Source organism: Ptychodera flava, chromosome 2 (assembly GCF_041260155.1).
Source record: "Ptychodera flava strain L36383 chromosome 2, AS_Pfla_20210202, whole genome shotgun sequence".
Taxonomy (NCBI): domain Eukaryota; kingdom Metazoa; phylum Hemichordata; class Enteropneusta; family Ptychoderidae; genus Ptychodera; species Ptychodera flava.
This window is the reverse complement of record NC_091929.1, coordinates 12,259,737-12,283,642: the sequence shown is the minus strand read 5'-3', so window position 1 is coordinate 12,283,642 and position 23,906 is coordinate 12,259,737. Positions and strand designations below refer to the sequence as shown.

The following is a 23,906-nucleotide window of genomic DNA, read 5'->3' as shown; positions in this document are numbered from 1 at the left end:
CTTCCAGCTTCGAACCAATCCAGCTACCATGGCAGCCAAGGGGTTTTATCAGAGATGTACCCCAACCGGGACGGCTTCAAAATTTCATTAAAGTCTACTTGAAATGGTGGCTCAAAAACTCGACATCCAACCCCAAAACCCTACCTCTTTGAGTAAGTAGAGTTTAACCTGTCTAGTTTTGTGAAAATCTAAAAAAAAATTTTCGCAATTTAGTTAACATAGGAATGGCGGCTATTTTGAATTTCAAATATCGGTTAATGTAAGGTAATTCATTTCTCCGGTGCGAAAATCTGTCCGTTTAACCTTAATTCTTAATTTAATGTTAAAACTTTCATTAATTTATATTTGAAATTTAAGTCTTTCATTCTTTCAGTAAATAAGTCTTCCACGCTTAAAGTTACAACAGATAATGTTTCACAGTGAATTTTGACATTCTTTTTCAAAACTGAACTGGTGACCAGCTAGAAGAATATTAACTACAAGTATCAGTATAATGGACATTGTTAGTTTTGAAGAAAGCGACATGAGGTCAAGGTCAGATGCATCAAGCCAGACTCATCCACCACACTTTCCACGCAAAACGATGGTAGGAATAGGCGTCGGGTACTTGTTCCTTGCTGTTGTTTGCACATCGATAGGAATATGTCTCCTGATGTTAGAATGCGACATAACGATTTCCCTTCCATGGATTGCAAACGCCTTGTACGTAAGTAACTTGAAGTCTGCTTGACTCTTTCCATCAAGTATGATTAAAAACAAATTCAAACGTGCCCGTGTGTTTATAATTTCGTTGGTTGAAAAATTCTTTGATAATGTTCACCGCCTTGATTGTATTTAAAACTTTCGACAAATGGCAAAGAACAAAATTTTGGCATAATTTGTATTTGTTTTTGAGTAGATGACAAATGATTATGTTTTCAACACTGATTGACATCTTCGCCATTCCATCTATTGCACATGCCCAAGTGTAGAATTGAAATCGTGATTTTTAAGCTGAACATAGGTAGAGACCTTTTTTCCTGTATATCCAGGAAGTATTCGTATTTAATGGATATGCTTACCAATGACTTACAATTGGCCAGTCTTATGTAAAAAAGGGAAAATGAAAACTCGGCTGGGTTTACTTATAAGACCTATTCATTTGCCATGAGCCTGGCTTTCAAAGTAAACATCTTAATCACTTCAACTTTGCTTTCACGAATATGTTCTTCGAAATGGGACGTTGTCGGCTCTTCCATACTCCCCTTTGAAATTCAATGGATGTCGGTGTCAATTGATAATGGCGGTGACACTAACATCCCTGATGAACGGCTAATTGATTTAGTGAACTTTTCCCATCCATGTCCCTTGTAGTATAGAAACTGCATCGTTTGTAGGATTATACCGCAGTCTGTCGGATCGTATTATTTTATTACCTTGTGCATTTAGAGCATTTAGAGTTGTGTTTCTAAACAGACGATACTAATGGGATGCATTGGCTGCCTGACGACAAAACGAAGAAGTAGGAGATATGTAAGTGATCCAACAAGTACTAAGTGCAATATAACACATCTCTCAACATAATCTAAAAACCTAAGATAAAGCTGTTTATATTCAGGCTTGTTCTACCACGAAAAAGAATAAAAATAAAATACAGCAAAGTGTTCATCCAATTTGATGATCAGAACTCTATTATTCTGAAGTGCTAAAATTTGATTGAGTTTGAGTGTGTATGTGTGCGAGTTTCCGCTAGTTTGTAGCTGAGGCAAAATGATATCTCACTAATATTCTATAATTTGTTTTACAATTTTTTTCAGATAAGCACCTCTTTCCTGCTATCGGCAGTTTACATAACTCTTTCATATCTGGCATACGTGGTGGTACTCGTCGTGCAAATGACCGAAGTAGGTAAAGCGGCACTGTATTTCGTCATAATTAGCCTCGACTTCCCATAAGTAAACAAGGCATAATTTTTTCTGAAGGGCTACTTTTTACGGAAAGATAGACTATAAAAAATTCAAGTTTATTTCAAACGTGCCGAGTAAATTACGTTTAGTTGACCACATGATAGCCTCGTTCATATACATTTGGTCAGAGTATCTTCTGAATTTCACAATGTTTATCTGTACACAGAACTATATGTACAATCTTATGAATGTTAGAAGGCCAGGCCTATGCTATAATAATAAAGTTTGCACCTTATTCAGGCACCTTATTCGGCCCTATTCTCGGCACTTACAACATTTGTAGCCTCTGCTCTGCCTCTGCCTGTAGATAAGAGACAATTATACAATTGTTTAATATCAAGTTTGTGTTCACTGGAAACTGTTTATTTGCATACGAATATGTGTATCACATAAAGAACGGTATCTCTTTAAGCAACTTTTGTATCTTAATATGAAATATTTTGCTTGTAATCTTCCTCTGTTTGTACGAAGGCTTGACGGTGTTGATGTGAAAGCTAAATTCTGTATTATTTCCATATTCTTTTCCACATAGTATTCATATTTTGTTTTCAATCGCCAGATTCGGTCCATTATTACGTGTAATATAGAACCGAACAGGGCGATCGATGGTTACAGTTGCTAGTGAAATAAAAGACTTACCTTCAATCGCCCTGCTTAAGCTTTGAATTGCACTCTTCAATTTGTCTACATTACTAGGTATACACGTGTACATGTTACCACATCGTTTGGATCTACCTGATCGCGGCATTACTCGGTTGGTGGCCAGCATTTACGAATCTATTTACTTGCGACTACATCTTACGCGACAAGGACAAGGTGACGTATCATATTTAGCTTGGTATTTGGTTAAAGGTACATGGTCACCGTAAATTTGCATATTACATATATGGTAAAGGGACGGGGCCTAGCTTACTACCTCGTAACACCTGTAACTGTCGGTCCTCCATATTCGATACGTCAAAGAACATGCAGACGACGATGCTAAGTATGCCACGGCTGGTCGTGTGGAGGCACGCTTCTTTAAAAGTATAAACTGCATTTCTGTCGTTTTGACTGGGTAGGCGTAATTTAAAGGTCAATTTTGCTTATCATAGTATTTATAGATAGGGAAAATGATTATTTTCAAAAAGAATATTAAGAATCAGATCTAGCTTAATGAAACTCGATAGAAATACTGATCATGATGTAGATGTTACAATCCTAAAAAGAATAAGAACTTGCAACTGCATTTGTACTGATTTGCATATTAGATGGGGTTTCAAACATCAATAAATCGTCTAAATTGTAGAACAGCGATACAATGTGGTATACGAATACGCTGCTCCATTTAAAGGTATACTGTCACCTGTTCCACTTTTGCCACAGTTACCGTGGGAAGAAAAAATCTTACCAATCACAGATTTCAAACGCGTGGCCTCTTTTTTAAAAATAGTGCCCTCACATGGGCGTTTTGAATACCAAGAAACGCCCCTTTGACCATATAAGGGCATATTTAGATTACAGGTGACTGTATGGTACATTGTCTCTGATGCAAGTCTATCGAATTCGAAACCATTGAAGTTTATGTAAGGTAGAATGAGCCTCGGGGGCAGATATTCTCAAACCATCAGAATACACCTTTTGCCTATCATTTGCGGGGCTTATTATTGCTTTCACCGACTTAGTTTTGTGTAATCGAGAATTTATTTTCTCCCGTAGAGATAACACAATGATTGCAGCCATTTTTATTTTTAAATATCGGTAAATATTTTGTAATTTGTTTCCTTTGTACTAAATTTGCACAGTCATCCCCGATTTTTATTATTACAAATGAAAAAGAAAATTAAGAATTGAAAGAAGAAGATAGCTTGGCAAAAGTTTTAACAAAAGGTGGAGTGCGCAATTTTCGATATATGAGGCGTGTAATTGAATAGCTATACCATTTTCGAGGTGCTAACTACCGTAAGTGAACGAAATTGCCATTTCTGAGCCAATTGCATTCACCCCAACTGCAAACAGAGATAGTGAACAATAGCATACACCATATGTTATAGCAACACACGCGAAAAGAGTCGTAAATATGGCCTCAGGAAAATAATGCTGAAATTACTGAAATTGATGAAAAGATATGTATTGTCACAATATATTGATCCTGTTCACATTTTGAAGAAACAGGTCGGCTCATGCATGTCTGAGTAATTGCTCCAAAGACAAATTACAAGAAAGCACGAAAGTCTGCAAACCCGTTGCGTATATTGTATTGTATTGCAGAACAAAATCATGCGAATATACTAGCTATATCATATTATACCTTTGCAAGCTTTCGATTGAAGTGGTTCAGATCTAAGATAAAAATGGTCTTTTCGTACGTTGTCACTGAAATTTACGTGCATATTTGTGTTGTTGGTTACTTTTTCGTACCAAGTTTTAAGCAATCAGTTGAAGTTTGCCATAAAACGGCTTCAAACTTGTAAAGTGAAGTGAAGTAAATTGAAATAGCCGTGAGTGCGCAAACAACAAGCAAGTACTCGGTTTCTTCTATCTTTGCCTCTTTTTTCGTACTGATTGTCATTTTTCTGTTCATGTCTTAACCTTGCTTATTATGCAACTCGATCAGCAATCAGCAATATGACAATTAAATCACATTTATCTTCAGGTAAATGACCCACAGAGTGCGTATCATACACATTCACTTGAGGAAGGTAAAGAACAGTGTTATTGTATATTTTAATACTGCACATATACATGATAATGTGGTGTTAGTAAGGCCCTGTGGTTGTAATTACTTGCATCACCTCAACGACTTAATAGCATCACATGATGAGTTCCTCAAATATCGTTATCTCACTTAAAGTCTGGTTCATAGACATGTTATTCTGCATCACATCTCTCTCTCTCTCTCTATGTTATATATGTATGTATATATTGTAATATATATGTATTACATATATATATATATATATATATATATATACATATATATATATATATATATATATATATATATATATATATATATATCTATATATATATATATTATATATATACATACACACTATGTGTTACACCCGTGTCTTGACTGTCATTAGACCAGATATTCACATCACTAAATGGAAATGTCATTATCAAATATATATATATATATATATATATATATATATATATATATATATATATATATATATATATATATATATATATATATATATATATATATATATATATATATATATATATACACACACACACACACTATGTGTTGGAAACTCCTTTAATAGACATTACACCCGTGTCTTGACTGTCAAAATTAGACCAGATATTCACATCACTATATGGAAATGTCATTATCAAATGCACTTACATATTAAAACCTTAGTTTTGTACGATGTCGCATTTCCCATATAAAAGTTGCCCTTTCGTTCGATTTGAGGTATGCCAACTTGATGTGATTCTCGTATAGTACCGACTGACCATACTTAGTCTATGTTCCATCGATTCTTTAAAGGTGCATTTTGATTTCCACTTTACGAAAGTATGCCGATTCATATACTTGCAAGGCATTTTGACGTGGAATTGCTCATTGCCTTTAAGTAGCACTAGTTACTTATTGCTCGCGATCAAACATTCTGTGACTTTATTCCTCAACAGACAACCCAGCATTTGAAGACGGGCGTTTAGAAGAAACAGATATGTTCACAGATGGCTTGGAAATACGAGATGACCACCGTCAAATGGCTGATACCTACATCTATCTATAGCAATAATACTCTAAGAACGTAAAGGATATAATCAGTGTTTTAGTTATTTCTTTACTTTTTCCTTGTGACAGTTATTATTGTCTTTATATGAATTCAACATAGAGCAATATAAAACAAAAAATTCGAACAAGGAAACAAAGACTAAAAAAACAAAAAAACACCTATTATAAATGACTTCTAAAGTGCGTCCAAAAAGATGACGAGTATCTGAATCAGACTTTACAAACTATTAATCAGTGAACTCTTGTTCGCTAAGACAAATGCTTAAAGATATACAATCACCTGTAATCTAAATATACCAATATATATTCAAAATGCCCATGTGAGGGCGCTGTTTTTGAAAGCGGCCACCCGCTGTGATTGGTTCGATTTTTTCTTTCCATGGTAACTTCGGCAAAATTGGAACAGGTGACAGGGTACTTTTAATTTAGCACAGACGTATATATTACCTTATACTACAGGCACATTTAAGATGAAACAATGCGTATTGCATTGTAATGGTCCATCGCCAAGGTACCTCTACCTCTACACTCGATAGTTCACACATTGTAATTTTGACAGCTACAGTAGTAGCCGGCGCAATGTTTGGCTGGACGCGTTTATATCTGGTGAAATATTTTAAGAAATGATAAAACGACCGATTCAACATTTATGTCAAATTCTGGGTAACTGAGGTTGGTACAGTTCGGAAGCGAATAGTTTTAGCGCATAATGTATTTCATAACAAGTATGTTCATAGTGAAGATTCATTATGCGGTATGCACTTAACCTCGTCTTGAAAATCAATAGTTGACTGAATCAAGAAATCTACAATTTCGAAGCCATTATATTTATATGTAGTCTTTATTCAGTGTTGAAGGCCATTGGCCTTTTATAGTAAGGAAAGAACAAATATGCAGAGAAGTAATGTGAGACAGGTTTGTGGTAAATGTCACATCGTGAAGAGTGCAGGGTTATTCTCAAGGGATGTCAAGTTGTCTGCAAAATACCAGATCTAAGCTTAAAACTGTATGTAATAGACAAACTCTTTAAAATACGTGGTTTTGTAGATAGCATAACTGGCATATTCTTTTTTCTCTAGTTAGCTTAACCTTTAATTAAAACGTCGACTTCCAGAGAAAAATTATGATTTAAATTCGTAAGTTACAAAGAATGTTCTAAATATTACGACGGCGGCATTATGGACAAAGTATAACTAAAACAATAATAGCAATAATGTACCCCCTCTGGGCCCAAAATTGGCGAAGGAAAACTTAGCAACCCATAATGTACGAGGCAAACAGAGTGCAAAGTTTGCTTTCGCCAATTATGGGTCGGGAGGTGTAGTATTTCCAACAAGGGATTAGGCGTGAACCATTTGATTTCGGGGGGGACATGGAAGATTTTGAAAAAAAAAATTGTCACCAGGTGAAATAGAGAAAAGAATCGATCCTGTAATGGCTTGAGAAAAACAATTTTCATAACAGACAGAAGTGAAAAAAATTGTCACAATGCACCTGAAATGAGCACAATTTGGAAACCTTATTCTCATGCATTCCTTGCCGGCGCGCCGCCATAGGCGGCGCCAATGTTTTTACCACAAGGAATTCTTTTTTTTCAAACACTTATTATATAAGCAATTGCAATCACTACATTGGTCTACTTTACACCTCAGTGCACTCAATGTTTTCCTTCCCTTTTATGACCCAAGAAATCATATTTTAGGATTTCTGTTACAATATCTCAATAGCACAGGTAATATCTTAAGGGTACTATTAACTTCTCTAAATTGTGAAAATTTAAAACAAGACAGGAATCAATAAACTAGTGTTGAAACTAAAATATAATTCTCTTAATATAAATATGTTAGAAAGATGTACAAGTTGACAATGAAAAATTCAAGAACAACAAATATAGTGAGATACAACGTTTGGGCCTTGTTCTCTGACCACAAAAGATAACATCTTCCCTGAGAACTTAAAAGGAATTGACCTTTTTAAAGGAAAGCAGGTATAGTACAGATCAGAATGGATTTTGCCAGAAAAATGTTCTGTAATTTAAAGTTGTAAACATACTAGAATTGTATTTTCATTTGTTGCAATTTAAAATGAATATATAGAACCATCCTGTGATATGTGAAACCATGTGAACCAGTGATATGGTATAGTTATGAACAACGCATTACAAACTTGATGACCAATTAAAACAATTTTGCACTGCTACTGCATATGAAAAAACATTGATGCAGGTCTGACAGAAGAAAAAGAATTGCTGTCACTCTGACTGGAAAAAAATGGCTCCAATACCCACTTCCTCGTTACCCCCAAGAAATCAAATGGTTCTCCCCTAGCTGTGGTTTGTTTTGTAGATCGCCAATCAGCCTGCTTTAAGCCTGCCTCCTCGTTAATAGTGTGCGGATAATAGTCTCTCTTACGTTTTACATACATCATTGTCGTCATTTTTGTCATGAAAAAAGTGTCATTTTATGTAAATTTGCAGTTTTTTATGTCGAGGTCGATTGCCGAACTCGCAAACGTTCGGGCCTTCTATTAGGCGTATGACGCGCGCCCTCAAGTGAGACTACCCATGTCGAAGTGACAAATATTTAAGCTACTGATTTTCATATTCAAAATCAACGATCACGTGCAAACTGATTCCCTTTCAAATGTCGTGTCATATTTTTCATATTTACTAAAGATATAGCAGGTTTTGTCAAGAAAATGTTCAGTTGTATTGTCAATAAAATCCGACGGACACCTTCGATGTCGAACAAATGAGTTTTTCCCCATATTATAGTACACTTATCAACAAGTCTGATCCGATCGAAAGTTAGATTTAGTCATCTGATGACAAATCACTGACGTAATACTCATCTCGAGTTCGCCAATTACGAAAAATCTGACTTCGTCGAGAGGGCAGAGGTCACTGTGGTTTATTTGCTACATTTCCTTCAGTTGAGATACTTAGAACAGATGTCAACGATGATATATCTCTAACAAGATTAGAACCCCATGAAGTAAGAGAGCAATTTCTGTATATTCGCGGTATTTGTGTCAGTCATAAGTATTGCTTGTCTGTTATATCCTTCCACACGCTCCGGTCGTCAATGAAGGACTTGCGTACCTACCGCCAAACAATTACGCCGCACTAGGGCAAGTACTCTCGTGCCAAGTGTCTCCAGAGTAAAATCACTCGATTAAGTCACACAGTGTAATAATGCGCACATAATGCCTTTGATCTATATCAGCAGTTTTTCGATCATAATTCACTTTGTATTACTGATCGATTACATTCATCAGATATGAGAGAAATTTATTTCCTTGAGTGTCACAATTGATCGGGTGGTGTTCTAGTAGCTTGTGATTAGATACTTGACAACTGCTGTGTTGTATGCATTTAGAAAAGTAGGAATTGTGGAAATGGAGTGGCAGCTAAACGCAAGTATTGCCGCGTTAGGAAAAAGAATTCATCATCCATCGATCTGAGCCTACGTTCATCGAAAACGGGAAAGTGAATTGTGAAAAGGAAGTTAAGAAGGAGAATTCTCGTTGCTTCCGAATATACACTTGCGACACTTTCACATCTTCAAATAAAATATAACGCTTGAATTTTAAATGTATTTTTTAAATTGTACACAACGGAATTCCACAAGATTTTTTAACGGGAAACAAAAATGTCTAACATCATCAATTTTCCTTGTCTACAATATGTAAACATGACAAAAAGCATGAAGAACGATCTTCGAATTATCACCAAACCTCGAATATTTACGTGCAATTTATATAACACGGTATAAAGCGACTTAGCTCGGCTAACACCTTGGGATTGGCAGAATCTAAACACATTAACAGACGTTAGTTAGAGGGGGAAGTAGGGGAGAATGCAAGCAATTTCATGCCATGAATCGTTGAAAAATAACACCATATATACTTGTCCCACTGGTTGTTAGGCGTATATTGAAAACTCGAAGCTTTTTACTTCTTTACATTTTTGAATGACGAATGCGAAATGCTCCCCAATTTTGAACTATTTTCAATAGTATCTCAATGTTATAAAATGTTATCAACAGTATTGTCATTAATCACTTTTATGTAATGTAGTCTCTCTGTTGTCAACGGCAACTAATTCTAATCAGATCAACAATCGTCGATAAATAATTAATCGGATGACGCTTAGTTTGTTCAATTATTGAAAATATTAAGCCTCTCAACTAATAAGTGTATGAGAACGTGTTTGAGCAAACGATAAAAGTTAAATCAATTATATCTCTCATGATACTATGACACTATTCTCCTGCTTTGTGTCAACCTTACTACATAATTTTATAATGTTTGCTGTGTGTGTTGTTATGTTCCTACTGTTGTTTATTTAATCGATACTGAATTCCTTATAGTAGGGTACTGCTTATCTTGAATGCTATAGCCCGTTAGTGTGACAGTTTGTGAGTAATTGTGAATCTACAAGTGACAAGCCTTGCGCATAATCCCAAGTTTTTTCATACCTAAAACACGTGTTATGTACACACCTGTTATGCTGTGTGAGAATTTAGTGCGTGAAGTAGCAGGGTTACATCAAAAAGGAAGCGTCGGCCACACTGCCTTTAATATCAAGAAAAAGTCTGCGGCACATCTCCCGTGAAAGGACATCCTTGATACGAAACTAGACTAGTCTTATGGAAAGACTTGTATATTTTACACACCACCATATTCGATGTTGATACCATTATATGCTTTCAAGGAAATCACTTCTATTTGACTGCTCTCTACCATTGATGAAGCGTGATAGCACCTGTTGTCCTCAGGGCGATTATAAACGGAGCTTTACTGAAGCAAAAGATGAGCGCAAGAAATATAATGTAAGGCTGGCGATCTGTGAAGAGATTAAAATTGCAATTGAGAATGTAATGATCGGAGAGTGTTATTCTGGCTTCTAGGCAGATGATTTATGCACACTTCCCAATGCAGCATAAAACCCAAAGATTCTGAATTTTGAATCTCCTGTTTTACAACCGGTATCTAAAATTGCGCAAAATCACGCATGATCGAGCTCAAACAACGAGATCTCGTGTAGTTTAAACAGTCTTCTCGTTGTTAACTGATCTTCAACAACTTTTCATCTAGTCCACAGGAGGGATAATTGTTATTATACTGCGCTGCTCGTCTACGTCTATTGTGGTAACTGTCTTAATTACAACTTATAGACCTTTCAGTGACTATAGTTCTTCTAAGGCGCTCTGAATCACATACAATCGAAGCTGACCCTGAATGGATTTAAGTAAACTTATTACATAACATCCACTTTACCTGAGGTAAAATAACCTTTTTCTGACCACAAAAGCACTCATTTTTGTCAAAATAAGAGCAGGTGACGTTGTATGTCATAACATCTTTGCTGACTGAGTTTTCTGTAAAAACGATCGTCAGATTGTGGACTGTTGGAACGACCCCAAATGAAATCTGTGATTGGCGCAAATTGTTGTATACAAAGAATGCGCTTAGCGGTATTGATTATCGGACTCCAAAATTAAGCGATACTGTTTTGGTTTGGCAGCTCATGGAGTGAACTAGGTTTGTACGTGCTTATTTTTGCGGAAATCAAAAATTGAATGTCCCCTTTTAGAGTTCACACAAAGATGGCGGCCATTTTGAATTTCAAATTCGGTAAATGTTTTGTCATTTGTTTCTCTAGAACCATAGTTTTCCCGGTGACCCCTGTTTTTTATTCTTTCTTTCTTTTTTTTCCGAAAGAAATTCTTTAAAGTTTCCTTTTTGACCGAAACATTACTCTTTCAATTTTGAGACGCGTATTACTCTAATGGCACAATCTACCCCTTCAGATTGTTTACTTTTGATGCTGTTTATACTAAAAAGGGTTTATATAACCAGCGATAAGTCGGCAAGGGTCACTAGCAGACGTTTACAGGTATGGAGTAAATTATTATCTATTGAGACCTGTTCAGATGTGACACAGTGATTTTCGAGAGACATAAGAATATTCATAACTTTTATTGTCCTGGGAAGATCAAAGCAAACATTCTTGACTTTCAGATCGATTTCAATTAAATGCTTGTGAAAGGTAAGGCCTGCAAATATACAGCGTTTTCCATCGCCATCTTGCAAATGGTATCGGCGATAAGAACGATTCTATAACTTCTTGCAAGTATGATATGTTGACCCTATTTCCAACATTTTTGGACACATTTTAGGCCAACAATTACAGATTGTATTGCATACCGTCCCGTATGTATATCATACACCGAGAACAAACTCGAAACTTCATTTGTAAAGTTGTGGCTTTACTTCCGGGTCTATTGTGTACACTTCTTTATTATCATAACTGTCTGTCACAAGGACAGAGTAAACGTGGGGCAAAGGTGCCGTCTTTACATACGACACGGTATATCATCTCAGCATTACTGAGCATTACCGAAATAGTTCATGTCATAGAGATGTACCTGAAGTAACTCGAATGGTGAATGTGTCGGAGGTAGATTGCGCCTCGGGGACAGATATTCAGACTCTCAAATTTTAGCAACACTTTTCTGGTCTACCACCCGTGTCGTCACATTTTGAACCAATTGGAGTATTAGTAAAGTTTAACCGTCTAATTTTGTGAAAATCGACAGATATTCAGACTATCAAATTTTTACAGCACTTTTCTGGTCTACCACCTGTAGCGGCTCATTTTGAACCTATATTTACAATTACAACAGTGCTGTCTCCCTTGACTATTACCCGGTGGCGCAGCGCCAGGATCAATCAACCGATCAACCATAAGGAGCCCTGCTTTCCTTCGATCTTTCAGCTTTGAACCGATCCAGCGGCCAAGGGCTTTTATCAGATATGTACCCCAACCGTCACAGCTTCAAATGTTCGTTAAAGTCTACTTGAAGTGGTGGCTCAAAAACTCGACACGCAACCCAAACACCCAATTAACCTCTTCGAGTAAGTAAAGTTTTACCTGTCCATTTTTGTAAATTACGAAAGCTTTATCTTTCGCAATTTCGTTAATAAAGGAATGACGGTCATAATGAATTTCAAATATCGGTTAATGTAAGGTAATTCATTTCTCAAGTACCAAAATCTACCCTTAATCTACCCTAAATTGACCACTGATTCTTAGTTTCGTAAGAGTAGTCACAACTGTCATTAATTTATATTTGAAGTTGACGTCTTTCAGTCTTTCAGTAAGTCCTTCATGCTTAAAGTTACAACATATAATATTTCACAGTGGATTTTTACATTTCTTTTCAAAACTGAACTGGTGACCAGCTAGAAGAATAGTAACTACAAGTAGCAGTATAATGGACATTGCTAGTTTTGACGAAAGCGACATGAGGTCAATGTCAGACGCATCAAGTCTAACTCATCCACCACACTTTCCACGCAAAACGATGGTCGGGATAGGCGTCGGGTACTTGCTCCTTGCTGTTGTTTCTACGTCGTTAGCAATATGTCTTCTGATGTTAAATTGCGACATAAAGGTTTCCCTTCCATGGCTTGCAAACGCCTTGTACGTAAGTAACTTGAAGTCTGCTTGACTCTTTCCAGCAAGTCTGATAACAAACAAAATTTAAACGTTCCATTCTTAAGTGTGTTTATAATGTCGTTTTTTGAAAATGTGTGACTATAATCACCGCCTTGATTATATTGAAAAGTTTGGATACGATGGCAAAGAACAAAATTTTGGCATAACTTGCATTTGTTTTTTAGTAAATGACAAGGCTCGTAGACAAGAGCGATATTAATGATTATGTTTTCAACACAGCTTGACATTTTCGCCATATAATCGACTCCCGATTCTTGATTGCATAATTGAAATCGTGATTTGTAAACTGAATATAGCTAGAGACCTCTTTTTTTCTGTATATCCAGGAAGTATTCGCATTTGATTGATATGCCTACCAATGACTTACAATGGGACAGTCTTATGTAAAAAAGGGAAAATGAAAACTTGGCTGGAGTTACTTATAAGACCTATTCATTTGCCTTTAGCCTCACTTTCAAAGTAAACATCTTATTCACTTCAACTTTGCTTTCACGAATATGTTCTTCGAAATGGGACGTTGCCGGCTCTTTCCCTACTCCCCTTTGAAATTCGATGGATGTCGGTGTCATCTCATTATGGCGGTGACAATAACATCCCTGATGAACGGTTACTTATTTAGTGAGCTTTTCCCATCCATGTCCATTGTAGTATAGAAACTGCATACGATTTAGCCTATACCGCAGCCTGTCGCGTCGTACATGTATTATTATTACTATCTTGCGCATTTAGGGCATTCAGAGTTGTGTTTCTTCACTGATGATACTGATGGGATTCATTGGCTGCTTGACAACAAGACGAAGAAGTATGAGATATGTAAGTGATCCAACAAGTACTTAGTGCTATATAATGCATCACTCAAAATAATCTCATAACCTCAGATTAGGCTGTTTATATTCAGGCTTGTTCTACCACGAAAAACAATAAAACATAAAATACAGCAAATTGTTCAACCAATTTGATGATACGAACTCTATTAATATTCTGAAGTGCTAACATTTAACTGAGTTTTGTGTGTGCATGTGTGTGTGAGTTTCTGCTAGTTTGTAGCTGAGGCAAAATGACATCATACTAATATTCTGTAATTTGTTTTATAAATTTTTTTCAGATAAACACATCCTTTATGCTATCGGCAGTTTACATAACTCTTTCATATCTGGCATACGTGGTGGTACTCGTCGTGCAAATAACCGAAGTAGGTAAAGTGGCAATGTATTTTGTCAATATTAGCCTCGACCTCCCATTAGTAAACAAGGCATAATTGTACCAGAAGGGCTACTTTGTCCGAACACGATTGGAACTAATGTGGATAATTGGATAGTGAAATAATGTCTGTTTCATCTGCAATTGTAAGCGCATCTGCTTTTTTTTTCACGTTTTACACTTGTTTCGATCAGTAATTTAAAATATTGTTACATTCAAGCCATAGGAACCTAACATTTTGCGAAATTTGAAACAATATGACGATCCAATTATCCCAAAATTGTTCTAATCGTGTTTTCGGCAAGATAGACTATCGAAAAATTAAAGTTTATGTCAAACCTGCCAAGTTAATAACGTTTAGTTGATCACATGATAGCCTCGTTTATATACACTTGGTCAGAGGATCTTCTGAATGTATCTGATCTGTTTGTACACGGAACTATACAACCTTATGAATGTTAGAAGGCCAGGCTCTATGCATTAATACTAAAGTTTGCACGTTATCAGGCACCTTATTCGGCCTTATTCACGGCACTTACAACATTAATAGCCTTTGCTCGGCCTCTGCCTGCAGATAAGAGACAATTGTACAATTGTTTAATATCCAGTTTGTGTTCACTGGAAACTGTTTACTGTCATGCGAATATGTGTAACACATAAAGAACGGTATCTGTTTAAAGGATGTACGATCAGAAAAAGTAAAAGTAATGTCAATTTTTTCAAATGGGGTTTTTTGAATACCTACATATGAGAGTAGTCCAAAACTGGGAAAAAAAGATGGGGTCACCGCGCTTGTTTTTTCACAAAATGACATTAAAAATTCACGGTTTTTCACAAAATCACTAAAAATCACTAAAACAGGTCATCATTTTCATATTTATATCATGATTGCATTTTTCACGTTTTAAACTGTAAAAGACAAACAAATTATAAACTTAAGCTACTTTGAAGATTTTACTTACATTAAAATTGAGCTAAAAAGTCACGATATTTTTTTAAAACCAAAATTGCAACAAATATCATGTATGCCCAAAATTTTAGGAATGGGAGAGGGTAATTTATCAATTATTGATAGTTTCTACTAATGTCAAATTTCTCAAACTTTGCTAAGTAATAGCTCTTTTTGTGAATTTTTCAAAATCACATTTTGTTTAGTAGGTCACCGAGCTTGATTTTTCACAATTTTGCAAAATGTAACTAGAATTTATAGGTTCTGGCGATAAACCATGCTCTCCCGGATTCGTTGTGCGAGGGCGCTCTTCAAATGCTGCTGACCAGCAGTGGCCTTATCCAGGCCTGGTCATGATTCAAGCCTACCAATATAGTAAACTTTAATGAGAGGGAAATGACAGAACAAAGCAAAGACTTTCAGGTTCTTCTACTTTTTAGAGTCTATATATTAAACTTATTGCCGTGACGCTTATCGGTGGGGATTAGGTTAACTTCGCTGCAGGCTAAGTTGTCACACACTACGTGGACCCAGGAGCCGAGGCCATGAATCGTTTCCCCAATACACGATGACAATCGTAAGGCAAGCCCACAACTGACACAAGTGTCAAGATTTTTGGCTAGTACACTCAAATCGACAATGCGACGGCCATTCTTCCATTCTCCGGTAGGTCTACTAGCGACACTATCATTGGGACTATAATACTCGTCTTTCTCATTGTCCACTACCTCCTCGACCTCGTGTGTAGCGAATCGGACGGACGTCACACTTCTGAATTACGCTGTACAGCTGCAGGCTACAGTCATGTCGCATTTGTTTTCATCTCTTCGCTGCATTCTTAGTTTTTTTTATTTTATTTATTTATTTATTTATTTATTTGCACAAAATGATACATAAAACACCACAAATGAACAAAATTGTGCATGGATTACACAGAGAAGTCGATAGACTTATTTCCACTGTGGTCCATATTAACAAAAGACTAACACAAAATGGAAAAAGTACAACATGAGAAATCCGACAACAAAGAGTAAAACAAGCACTTCCAAAAAAAAAGTTAAACGGACTAAATCCCTCTGAAAATCACACCAAAGATTAAATGAAATCTCTCCTGACACGTTCGACATAAGAATCTGTAAATGACGTTTTAACTTTTTTTAAAATTGTAATTGGAATCAATATTCCTTATACTACGTGGAAGGCAATTCCATAACTGCGAAGCTGAGTACTGAAAACTTGTTTGAAATAATTTAGCTCCTCCTGGGATAAAAACTGAGTTATTGTCAGAACGTGTATTATAATTGTGTACATTCTGTCTTGTAATAAATTTGACGTAGGTATGATGGAGCTTGACCCCTTATTATTTTATGCATGAGATTCAGTTTCAGATACGACACTCTTTGCTCTACACAAAGCAACCCAAGTTTTTCAAAGTGAGCTGGCCCAATATGTTCCCTGGGTTGCATATCTAGAACAAACCACATTATTTTATTTTGTGTTGTTTGTAGTCTATGTTTACTGACAACCTTCAAACCTTGATACCAGTAGGCACAGGCATAATCAAAAAGACAATTAATGAGACTGTTGGCAAGAAGTATACGTGTTTCCTGTCCAAAAAGTGACGTTTGCGAAACAAAAACTTAAGACGAATGTTTGCCTTCTGAATTATTTGTGTGGCCATACTCTCTCCTGATAGTGTTTGATCCAGATCGGCACCCAAATAATTAACGATGTCCTTGGCGATGACATTGGTATCGTTACAGACTATTTCCAGCTTAGACTGTTCTTTTAAGAATGATTCGAGCCAAAAGAATTGACTCAGTTTTACCAAGATGTAAAGTCAATTTGTTATCCACTAACCATTCATTCAAACTTTGCAATTCTAAGCTTAGTTCGTTTTGTATTTTACCAATATCCTTGTCAGAGACCATCAGTGCTGAGTCATCAGCATACAAAAGAAGTTTACAATTTACAGCAGAACACATGTCATTAACATATATTGAAAATAGAATCGGACCCAGTATCGATCATTGAGGCACCCCACAAATTAATCTGATTAAATGATGACATATGATTATTTACGTTGACCACTTGCTGAATGCTGTCTGCCAGTCAGATAAGAACTGAACTAACGAACAGCTTTGTGACTCAGATTTTCGTACCTGAAAGTTGACAAGTCGTCATATACATTTGCAATGAACTCTCACATTCAGATTCTTGTACCTTCCATCGTGTTTTGAGGGCACGCTGAACATTTTCTCGTCGCGATTTTTCTCCGCGAGATAGAAATTTTCCTTTACCTGCAGACGACATTTTGTACAACGCAAAAACGTTCGGAACGTCACTATGCGCGCGTGGTTACTATGGATACATTTCTGCGCGGAAATCGGCGCAGTACGCTAATATTTTTCCGATCGTACATCCTTAGCAATTTGTATCTCAATATGAAATACTTTGCTTGTAATCTTCCTCTGTTTGTACGAAGGGTTGACGGAGTTGATGTGAAAGCTAAATTCTGTATTATTTCCATATTCTTTTCCACATAGTATTAATTTTTTTGTTTCAATCGCCAGATTCGGTCCATTATTACCATAGAACCGATCAGGGCGATCGATGGTTACAGTTGCTAGTGAAATAAAAGACTTACATTCAATCGCCCTGCTTAAGCTTACTTTGAATGGCACTCTTCAATTTGTCAACATTATTAGGTATTCACGTATACATGTTACTACATCGTTTGGATCTACCTGATCGCGGTATTTCTCGTTTGGTGGCCAGCATTTACGAATCTATTTACTTGCGATAACATCTTACGCGACAAGGACAAGGTGACGTATCATATTAAGCTTGGTATTGGTTAAAGGTACAAGGTCACCGTAAATTTGCATATTCCATATATGGTAAGGGCTTTATGCTTACCACCCCGTAACACTTGTAGCTTCGGTCCTCCATATTTGATACGTAAGAACATGCAGACGACGCTGCTAAGTATGCCACGGCTGGTCGTGTGGTAGGCGCCCTTTTTAAAATCGGCCATCCTTGTAAAATCTGTGATTGGCTATAAAAAAAAACAGGTGACCGTATACCTTAAAATGATCAACTGTTTGTCGATTACCTTGATTTAAACCTGCAATACTTTCTTACGAATTATCTTACTACACTGCATTTCTGTCGTTTTGACTGGGCAGGCGTAATTTAAAGGTCATTTTTGCATATCATAGTATTTTAGATAGGGAAAGTGATTATTTTCAAAAAGAATATCAAGTAATCCAGCACTAGCTTTATGAAACTCGGTAGGAATACAGATCTTGATGAAGATGTTACAATCCTAAAAAAAATTAGAACTGGCAACTACACTTATACTAATTTGCATATTAGAGGGGGTTTAAAACACCAAACAAATCGCCTTAATTGCAGAACAGCAATATAATGTAGTATACGAATACGCTGCTCCATTGGGTATACTGTCACCTGTTCCACTTTTGCCACAGTTACCTAGAGAAAATTTAACCAATCACAGATTTTAAGCGCGTGTCCGCTTTTTAAAAACAGCGCCCTCATATGGGCGTTTTGAATACCAAGGAACGCCCTTTGACCATACATGGGCATATTAAGATTACAGGTTACTGTATGGTACATTGTCTCTGATGGCAAGTCTATCGAATTCGAAACCATTGAAGTTTCTGTAAGGTAGAATGACCCTCGGGGGCAGAGATTCTCAAACCATTAGAATACACCTTTTGCCTATCATTTGCGGGGCTTATTATTGCTTTCACCGACTTAGTTTTGTGTAATCGAGAATTTATTTTCTCCCGTAGAGATAACACAATGATTGCAGCCATTTTTATTTTTAAATATCGGTAAATATTTTGTAATTTGTTTCCTTTGTACCTAAATTTGCACTATCATCCCCGATTTTTATTATTACAAATGAAAAAGAAAATTAAGAATTGAAAGAAGAAGATAGCTTGGCAAAAGTTTTAACAAAAGGTGGAGTGCGCAATTTTCGATATATGAGGCGTTTTCGAGGTGCTAACTACCGTAAGTGAACGAAATTGCCATTTCTGAGCCAATTGCATTCACCCCAACTGCAAACAGAGATAGTGAACAATAGCATACACCATATGTTATAGCAACACACGCGAAAAGAGTCGTAAATATGGCCTCAGGAAAATAATGCTGAAATTACTGAAATTGATGAAAAAAGATATGTATTGTCATAATATATTGATCCTGTTCACATTTTGAAGAAACAGGTCGGCTCATGCATGTCTGAGTAATTGCTCCTAAGACAAATTACAAGAAAGCACGAAAGTCTGCAAACCCGTTGCGTATATTGTATTGTATTGCAGAACAAAATCATGCGAATATACTAGCTATATCATATTATACCTTTGCAAGCTTTCGATTGAAGTGGTTCAGATCTAAGACAAAAAATGTTCTTTCAGTACGTTGTCACTGAAATTTACGTGCATATTTGTGTCGTTGGTTACTTTTTCGTACCAAGTTTTTAAGCAATCAGCTGAAGTATGCCATAGAAACGGCTTCACGTGAAGTGAAGTGATTGAATTGAAATAGCCGTGAGTGCGCATACAACTAGCAAGTACTCGGTTTTCTTCAATCTTTTCCTCTTTTTTTGTACTGATTGTAATTTTTCTGTTCATGTCTTGCCCTTGCTTATTGTACAACTCGATCAGCGATCAGCAATATTACAATTAAATCACATTTATCTTCAGGTAAATGACCCACAGAGTGCGTATCATACACATTCATTTGAGGAAGGTAAAGAAAAGTGTTATTGTATATTTTAATACTGCACATATACATGTTAGTGTGGTGTTGGTAAGACTATGTGGTTGTAATTACTTGCATCACCTCAACGACTTAATAGCATCACATGATTAGTTCCTCAAATATCGTTATCTCACTTAAAGTCTGGTTCATAGACATGTCATTCTGCATCATATATATATATATATATATATATATATATATATATATATATATATATATATATATATTAGAAACTAAATTGAAAAACACAACTACATCTGAGTGTCTCTGCACAGCAATTTTTTGGGGCTTTAAAAAATGACCCATGTAGAACTTGAATCCACGTCCCCTGAATTCAGTTCGGATGCTATATAGGAGCGCAGTTGGTAGAGTACCCGAACTGAATTCGGAGGACGTAGGCTCAAGTCCTACATGGGTCATTTTTTAAAGCCCCAAAAGTTTGCTGTGCAGAGACACTCAGATGTAGTTGTATGTTTTTCAATTTAGTTTCTACTTTAAATTTCCACGCTACACAACACTGGGGAATCTGTCATATTTTCATTATCACGTGTGTGATTATATATATATATATATATATATATATATATATATATATATATATATATATATATATATATAATATATATATATATATATATATATACACACTATGTGTTGGAAACTCCTTTAATAGACATTACACCCGTGTCTTGACTGTCTTGTCATTAGGCCAGATATTCACATCACCATATGGAAATGTCATTTTCAAATGCACTTACATATTAAAACCTTAGTGTTGTAAGATGTAGGCATTTCCCATATAAAAGTTGCCCTTTCGTTCGATTTGAGGTATGCCAACTTGATGTGATTCTCGTATAGTACTGACCATACTTAGTCTATGTTCCTCCGATTCTTAAAAGGTGCATTTTGGTTTACACTTTACGAAAGTATGCCGATTCATATATTTGAAAGGCAATTTAACGTGGAATTGCTCATTGCCTTTAAGTAGAACTAGTTACTTATTGCTCGCGTTCAAAAATTCTGTGACTTTATTCCTCAACAGACATCCCAGCATTCGAAGACGGGCGTTTCGAAGAAACATATATGTTCACAGATGGCTTGGAAATACGAGATGACCACCGTCAAATGGCTGATACCTACATCTATCTATAGCAATAATACTCTAAGAACGTAAAGGATATAATCAGTGTTTTAGTTATTTGTTTACCTTTTCCTCGTGACAGTTATTATTGTCTTTTAAGCTTAGTTCTGGTCTATTGCAGACAACTTGACATCGCTTGAGAATAACCCTGCATTCTTCACGATGTGACATTTTCCACAAACCGGTCTCACATTACTTCTCTGCATATTTGTTCTTTCCTTACTATAAAAGGCCGCTGGCCTTCAATACTGAATAAAGACTGTATTGGCGTCAAAATTGTAGATTTCTTGATTCAGTCAACTATTGATTTTCAAGACTAGGTTAAGTGCATACCGCATAATGAATCAACAATCACGTGCAAACTGATTCCCTCTCAAGTGTCGTGGCATATTTTCCATATTTACTAAAGATATAGCAGGTTTTGTCAAGAAAATGTTCACTTGTATTATCAATAAAATCCGACGGACACCTTCGATGTCGAACAAATGAGTTTTTTCCATGATATTATAGTACACTTATCAACAAGTCTGATCCTATCGAAAGTTAGACTTAGTCATCTGATGACAAATCACTGACGTAATACTCAACTCGAGTTCGCCACATACGAAAAAATCTAGTAGCTCGTGATTCGATACTTGACGGCTGCTGTGTGGTAAGCATTTGAGTAGGAATTTTGAAAACGGAGTGGTCGCTAAATGCAAGTATTGCCGCGTTAGGAGAGGGATTTCTCTCACAAAAAGTGAAAATCGAATTCATACCTACTATCCTCTTTCTGTCTTTGTACAATTTCCGAAGGGACATGCGCTTTCAACATGAAACCGCGACTTTCTCACTTCCCACTTTTCTGATGCATACCACACAGCCACCTTCGTGTATCGATTCAGAAGCGACTGTGGGTCACGGTTGCGTGGCACACGGGCTCCCAAAGGTGATCAAACTCTTCAAGTGTGCGTCGTTGTCTTCAAAATGCGTATCTTGTTTTGGATTGATTGTGCATGGTATGTCAACAGCGATGTCATTACAAAGATAGTAGACACCAAAGGTTAATAAAACTGTTTACATTGTTGGTAACACAATTGACCACTTAGGCCGTTCGCTATTCTCCGGAGACTGTCACGTTGGAAAATTTTGACAGGTCACGCGTACTTGGGCATTCCGACGTATGTGAACAGACGTACCCCCTGTAATACCCTCTGTATTTCCGTCTTGTTTACTATAAGAGCAGTGTCTCGCAATGGGGAGATCATTCAAATCACGCAATCTGAAATGTCTCAATTTGTTTTCGAACACGTATTTGAATTCAAGGGAGGGGCGGGGTCGTCGGGAACTGCACTCAAAGGCTACAATGTACCAAAAGTAAACACAGCATATTAACATGATCTAATGTAGTACGGTCAAGCTGCAATAATATTGGTCCGAGTAATGTGTTCACTAGGCGCTCTATTCATTTTCAGTCGAACAACTTTTCCTCAGGGCGATTATAAACAGAACTTTACAGAAGCCAAAGATGAGTGCAAGAAATATAATGTAAGGTTGGCGACCTGTGACGAGATTGAAAAAATGCACTTGAAAATGGAATGATCGAAGAATGTTTTTTCTGGCTGCTGGGCAGATTATTTCTGCACATTTCCCGATGCTGCATAAAACCCAAAGATTCTGAATTTCCAAGTCTCCTGTTTTTACATTCGGTATCTAAAATTGCGCAACATCAAACATGATCGAGCTCAAACAACGAGATCTCGTGTAGTTTAAAGAGCCTTCTCGTCGTTAGCTGGGCATCAACAACTCATCAAGTTAACATGAGAGATAATTGTTATTATACTGCGCTTCTACTCTACGTCTATTGTGGTAGCTGTCTTAGTTACTAGTATTGAGTAGATAATGAACTTATAGACCTTTCAGTGACTATAGTTCTTCTAAGGCGCTGTGAATGATATACAATCGAAGCTGACCCTAAACTGATTTAAGTAAAATTATTACGTGACATCCACTTCACCTGAGGTAAAATAACTTTTTTCTGACCAGGAAAGCACTCGTTTTTGTCAAAATAACAGCAGGTGACGTTGCATGTGATAATATTTTTCTTGACTGAGTTTTCTGTTAAAGCGTAGTGAGATTGTGGCATGCTAGTGCTGGAAAGACTCAAAATGAAATCTATGATTGGCGCAAATTGATGTATACGTAGAATGCGCCTAGCTGTATAGATAATCGGACTCTAAAATTAGACGATGCTGTCTTAGTTTGCCAGCTCATGAAGTGAACTAGGTTTGTACCTGCTTATTTTTGCGAAAATCAAAAATTGAATATCCCCTTTTAGAGTTCACACAAGGATGACGGCCATTTTGAATTTCAAATTCGGTAAATGTTGTGTCATTTGTTTCTCTAGAACCATAGTTTTCCCGGTGACCCCTGTTTTTTTATTCTTTCTCTCTTTTTTCCGAAAGAAATTGTTTAAAGTTTCCTTTGGACTGAAAGATTACGTGTTTCAATTTTGAGGCTCGTATTACTCTAATGGCACAATCTACCCCTTCAGATTGTTTGCTTTTGATGCTGTTTATACTAAAAAGGTTTTATATAACCATCGATAAGTCGGCAAGGGTCACTAGCAGACG

The 23,906-nt window shown here is 36.4% G+C and overlaps 3 protein-coding genes across 5 annotated transcripts in view; 2 read left to right on the top strand and 1 right to left on the bottom strand.

Moving 5' to 3' along the window:
* The window catches only part of LOC139114700 (uncharacterized), a 426,568-nt gene that overhangs the window by 247,812 nt on the left and 154,850 nt on the right, over positions 1–23,906 (bottom strand). The gene's annotated exons all lie outside the window — the stretch shown is intronic.
* Positions 449–6,141, top strand: LOC139147198 (uncharacterized). Of its 3 annotated transcripts, none has more exons than XM_070718189.1 (6): positions 449–706; positions 1,456–1,512; positions 1,797–1,883; positions 2,643–2,762; positions 4,582–4,627; positions 5,574–6,141. In XM_070718189.1, exons 1-6 carry the CDS (start codon positions 494–496, stop codon positions 5,681–5,683), a joined length of 633 nt encoding a protein of 210 aa, XP_070574290.1. In that variant the 5' UTR covers positions 449–493; the 3' UTR covers positions 5,684–6,141. The 3 variants fall into 3 exon arrangements, with proteins under 3 accessions (XP_070574290.1, XP_070574309.1, XP_070574300.1); XM_070718208.1 differs by having other exon boundaries at positions 1,429–1,512; XM_070718199.1 differs by lacking the exon at positions 4,582–4,627.
* On the top strand, positions 12,927–21,787 carry LOC139147196 (uncharacterized). The gene is made up of 6 exons (XM_070718175.1): positions 12,927–13,178; positions 13,940–14,023; positions 14,316–14,402; positions 18,068–18,187; positions 20,096–20,141; positions 21,196–21,787. The coding sequence occupies exons 1-6, from the start codon at positions 12,966–12,968 to the stop codon at positions 21,303–21,305; spliced, it is 660 nt and encodes a 219-aa protein (XP_070574276.1). The 5' UTR covers positions 12,927–12,965; the 3' UTR covers positions 21,306–21,787.

Excerpts from the sequence above, each read along its gene's own strand:
- LOC139147198 (XM_070718189.1), top strand. The coding sequence starts at position 494 with ATGGACATTGTTAGTTTTGAAGAAAGCGACATGAGGTCAAGGTCAGAT. Across the intron at positions 707-1,455 it reads GGATTGCAAACGCCTTGTAC|ACGATACTAATGGGATGCAT; the intron begins GTAAGTAACTTG and ends GTTTCTAAACAG. Across the intron at positions 2,763-4,581 it reads TCTTACGCGACAAGGACAAG|GTAAATGACCCACAGAGTGC; the intron begins GTGACGTATCAT and ends ATTTATCTTCAG.
- LOC139147196 (XM_070718175.1), top strand. The coding sequence starts at position 12,966 with ATGGACATTGCTAGTTTTGACGAAAGCGACATGAGGTCAATGTCAGAC. Across the intron at positions 14,024-14,315 it reads GACGAAGAAGTATGAGATAT|ATAAACACATCCTTTATGCT; the intron begins GTAAGTGATCCA and ends AATTTTTTTCAG. Across the intron at positions 18,188-20,095 it reads TCTTACGCGACAAGGACAAG|GTAAATGACCCACAGAGTGC; the intron begins GTGACGTATCAT and ends ATTTATCTTCAG.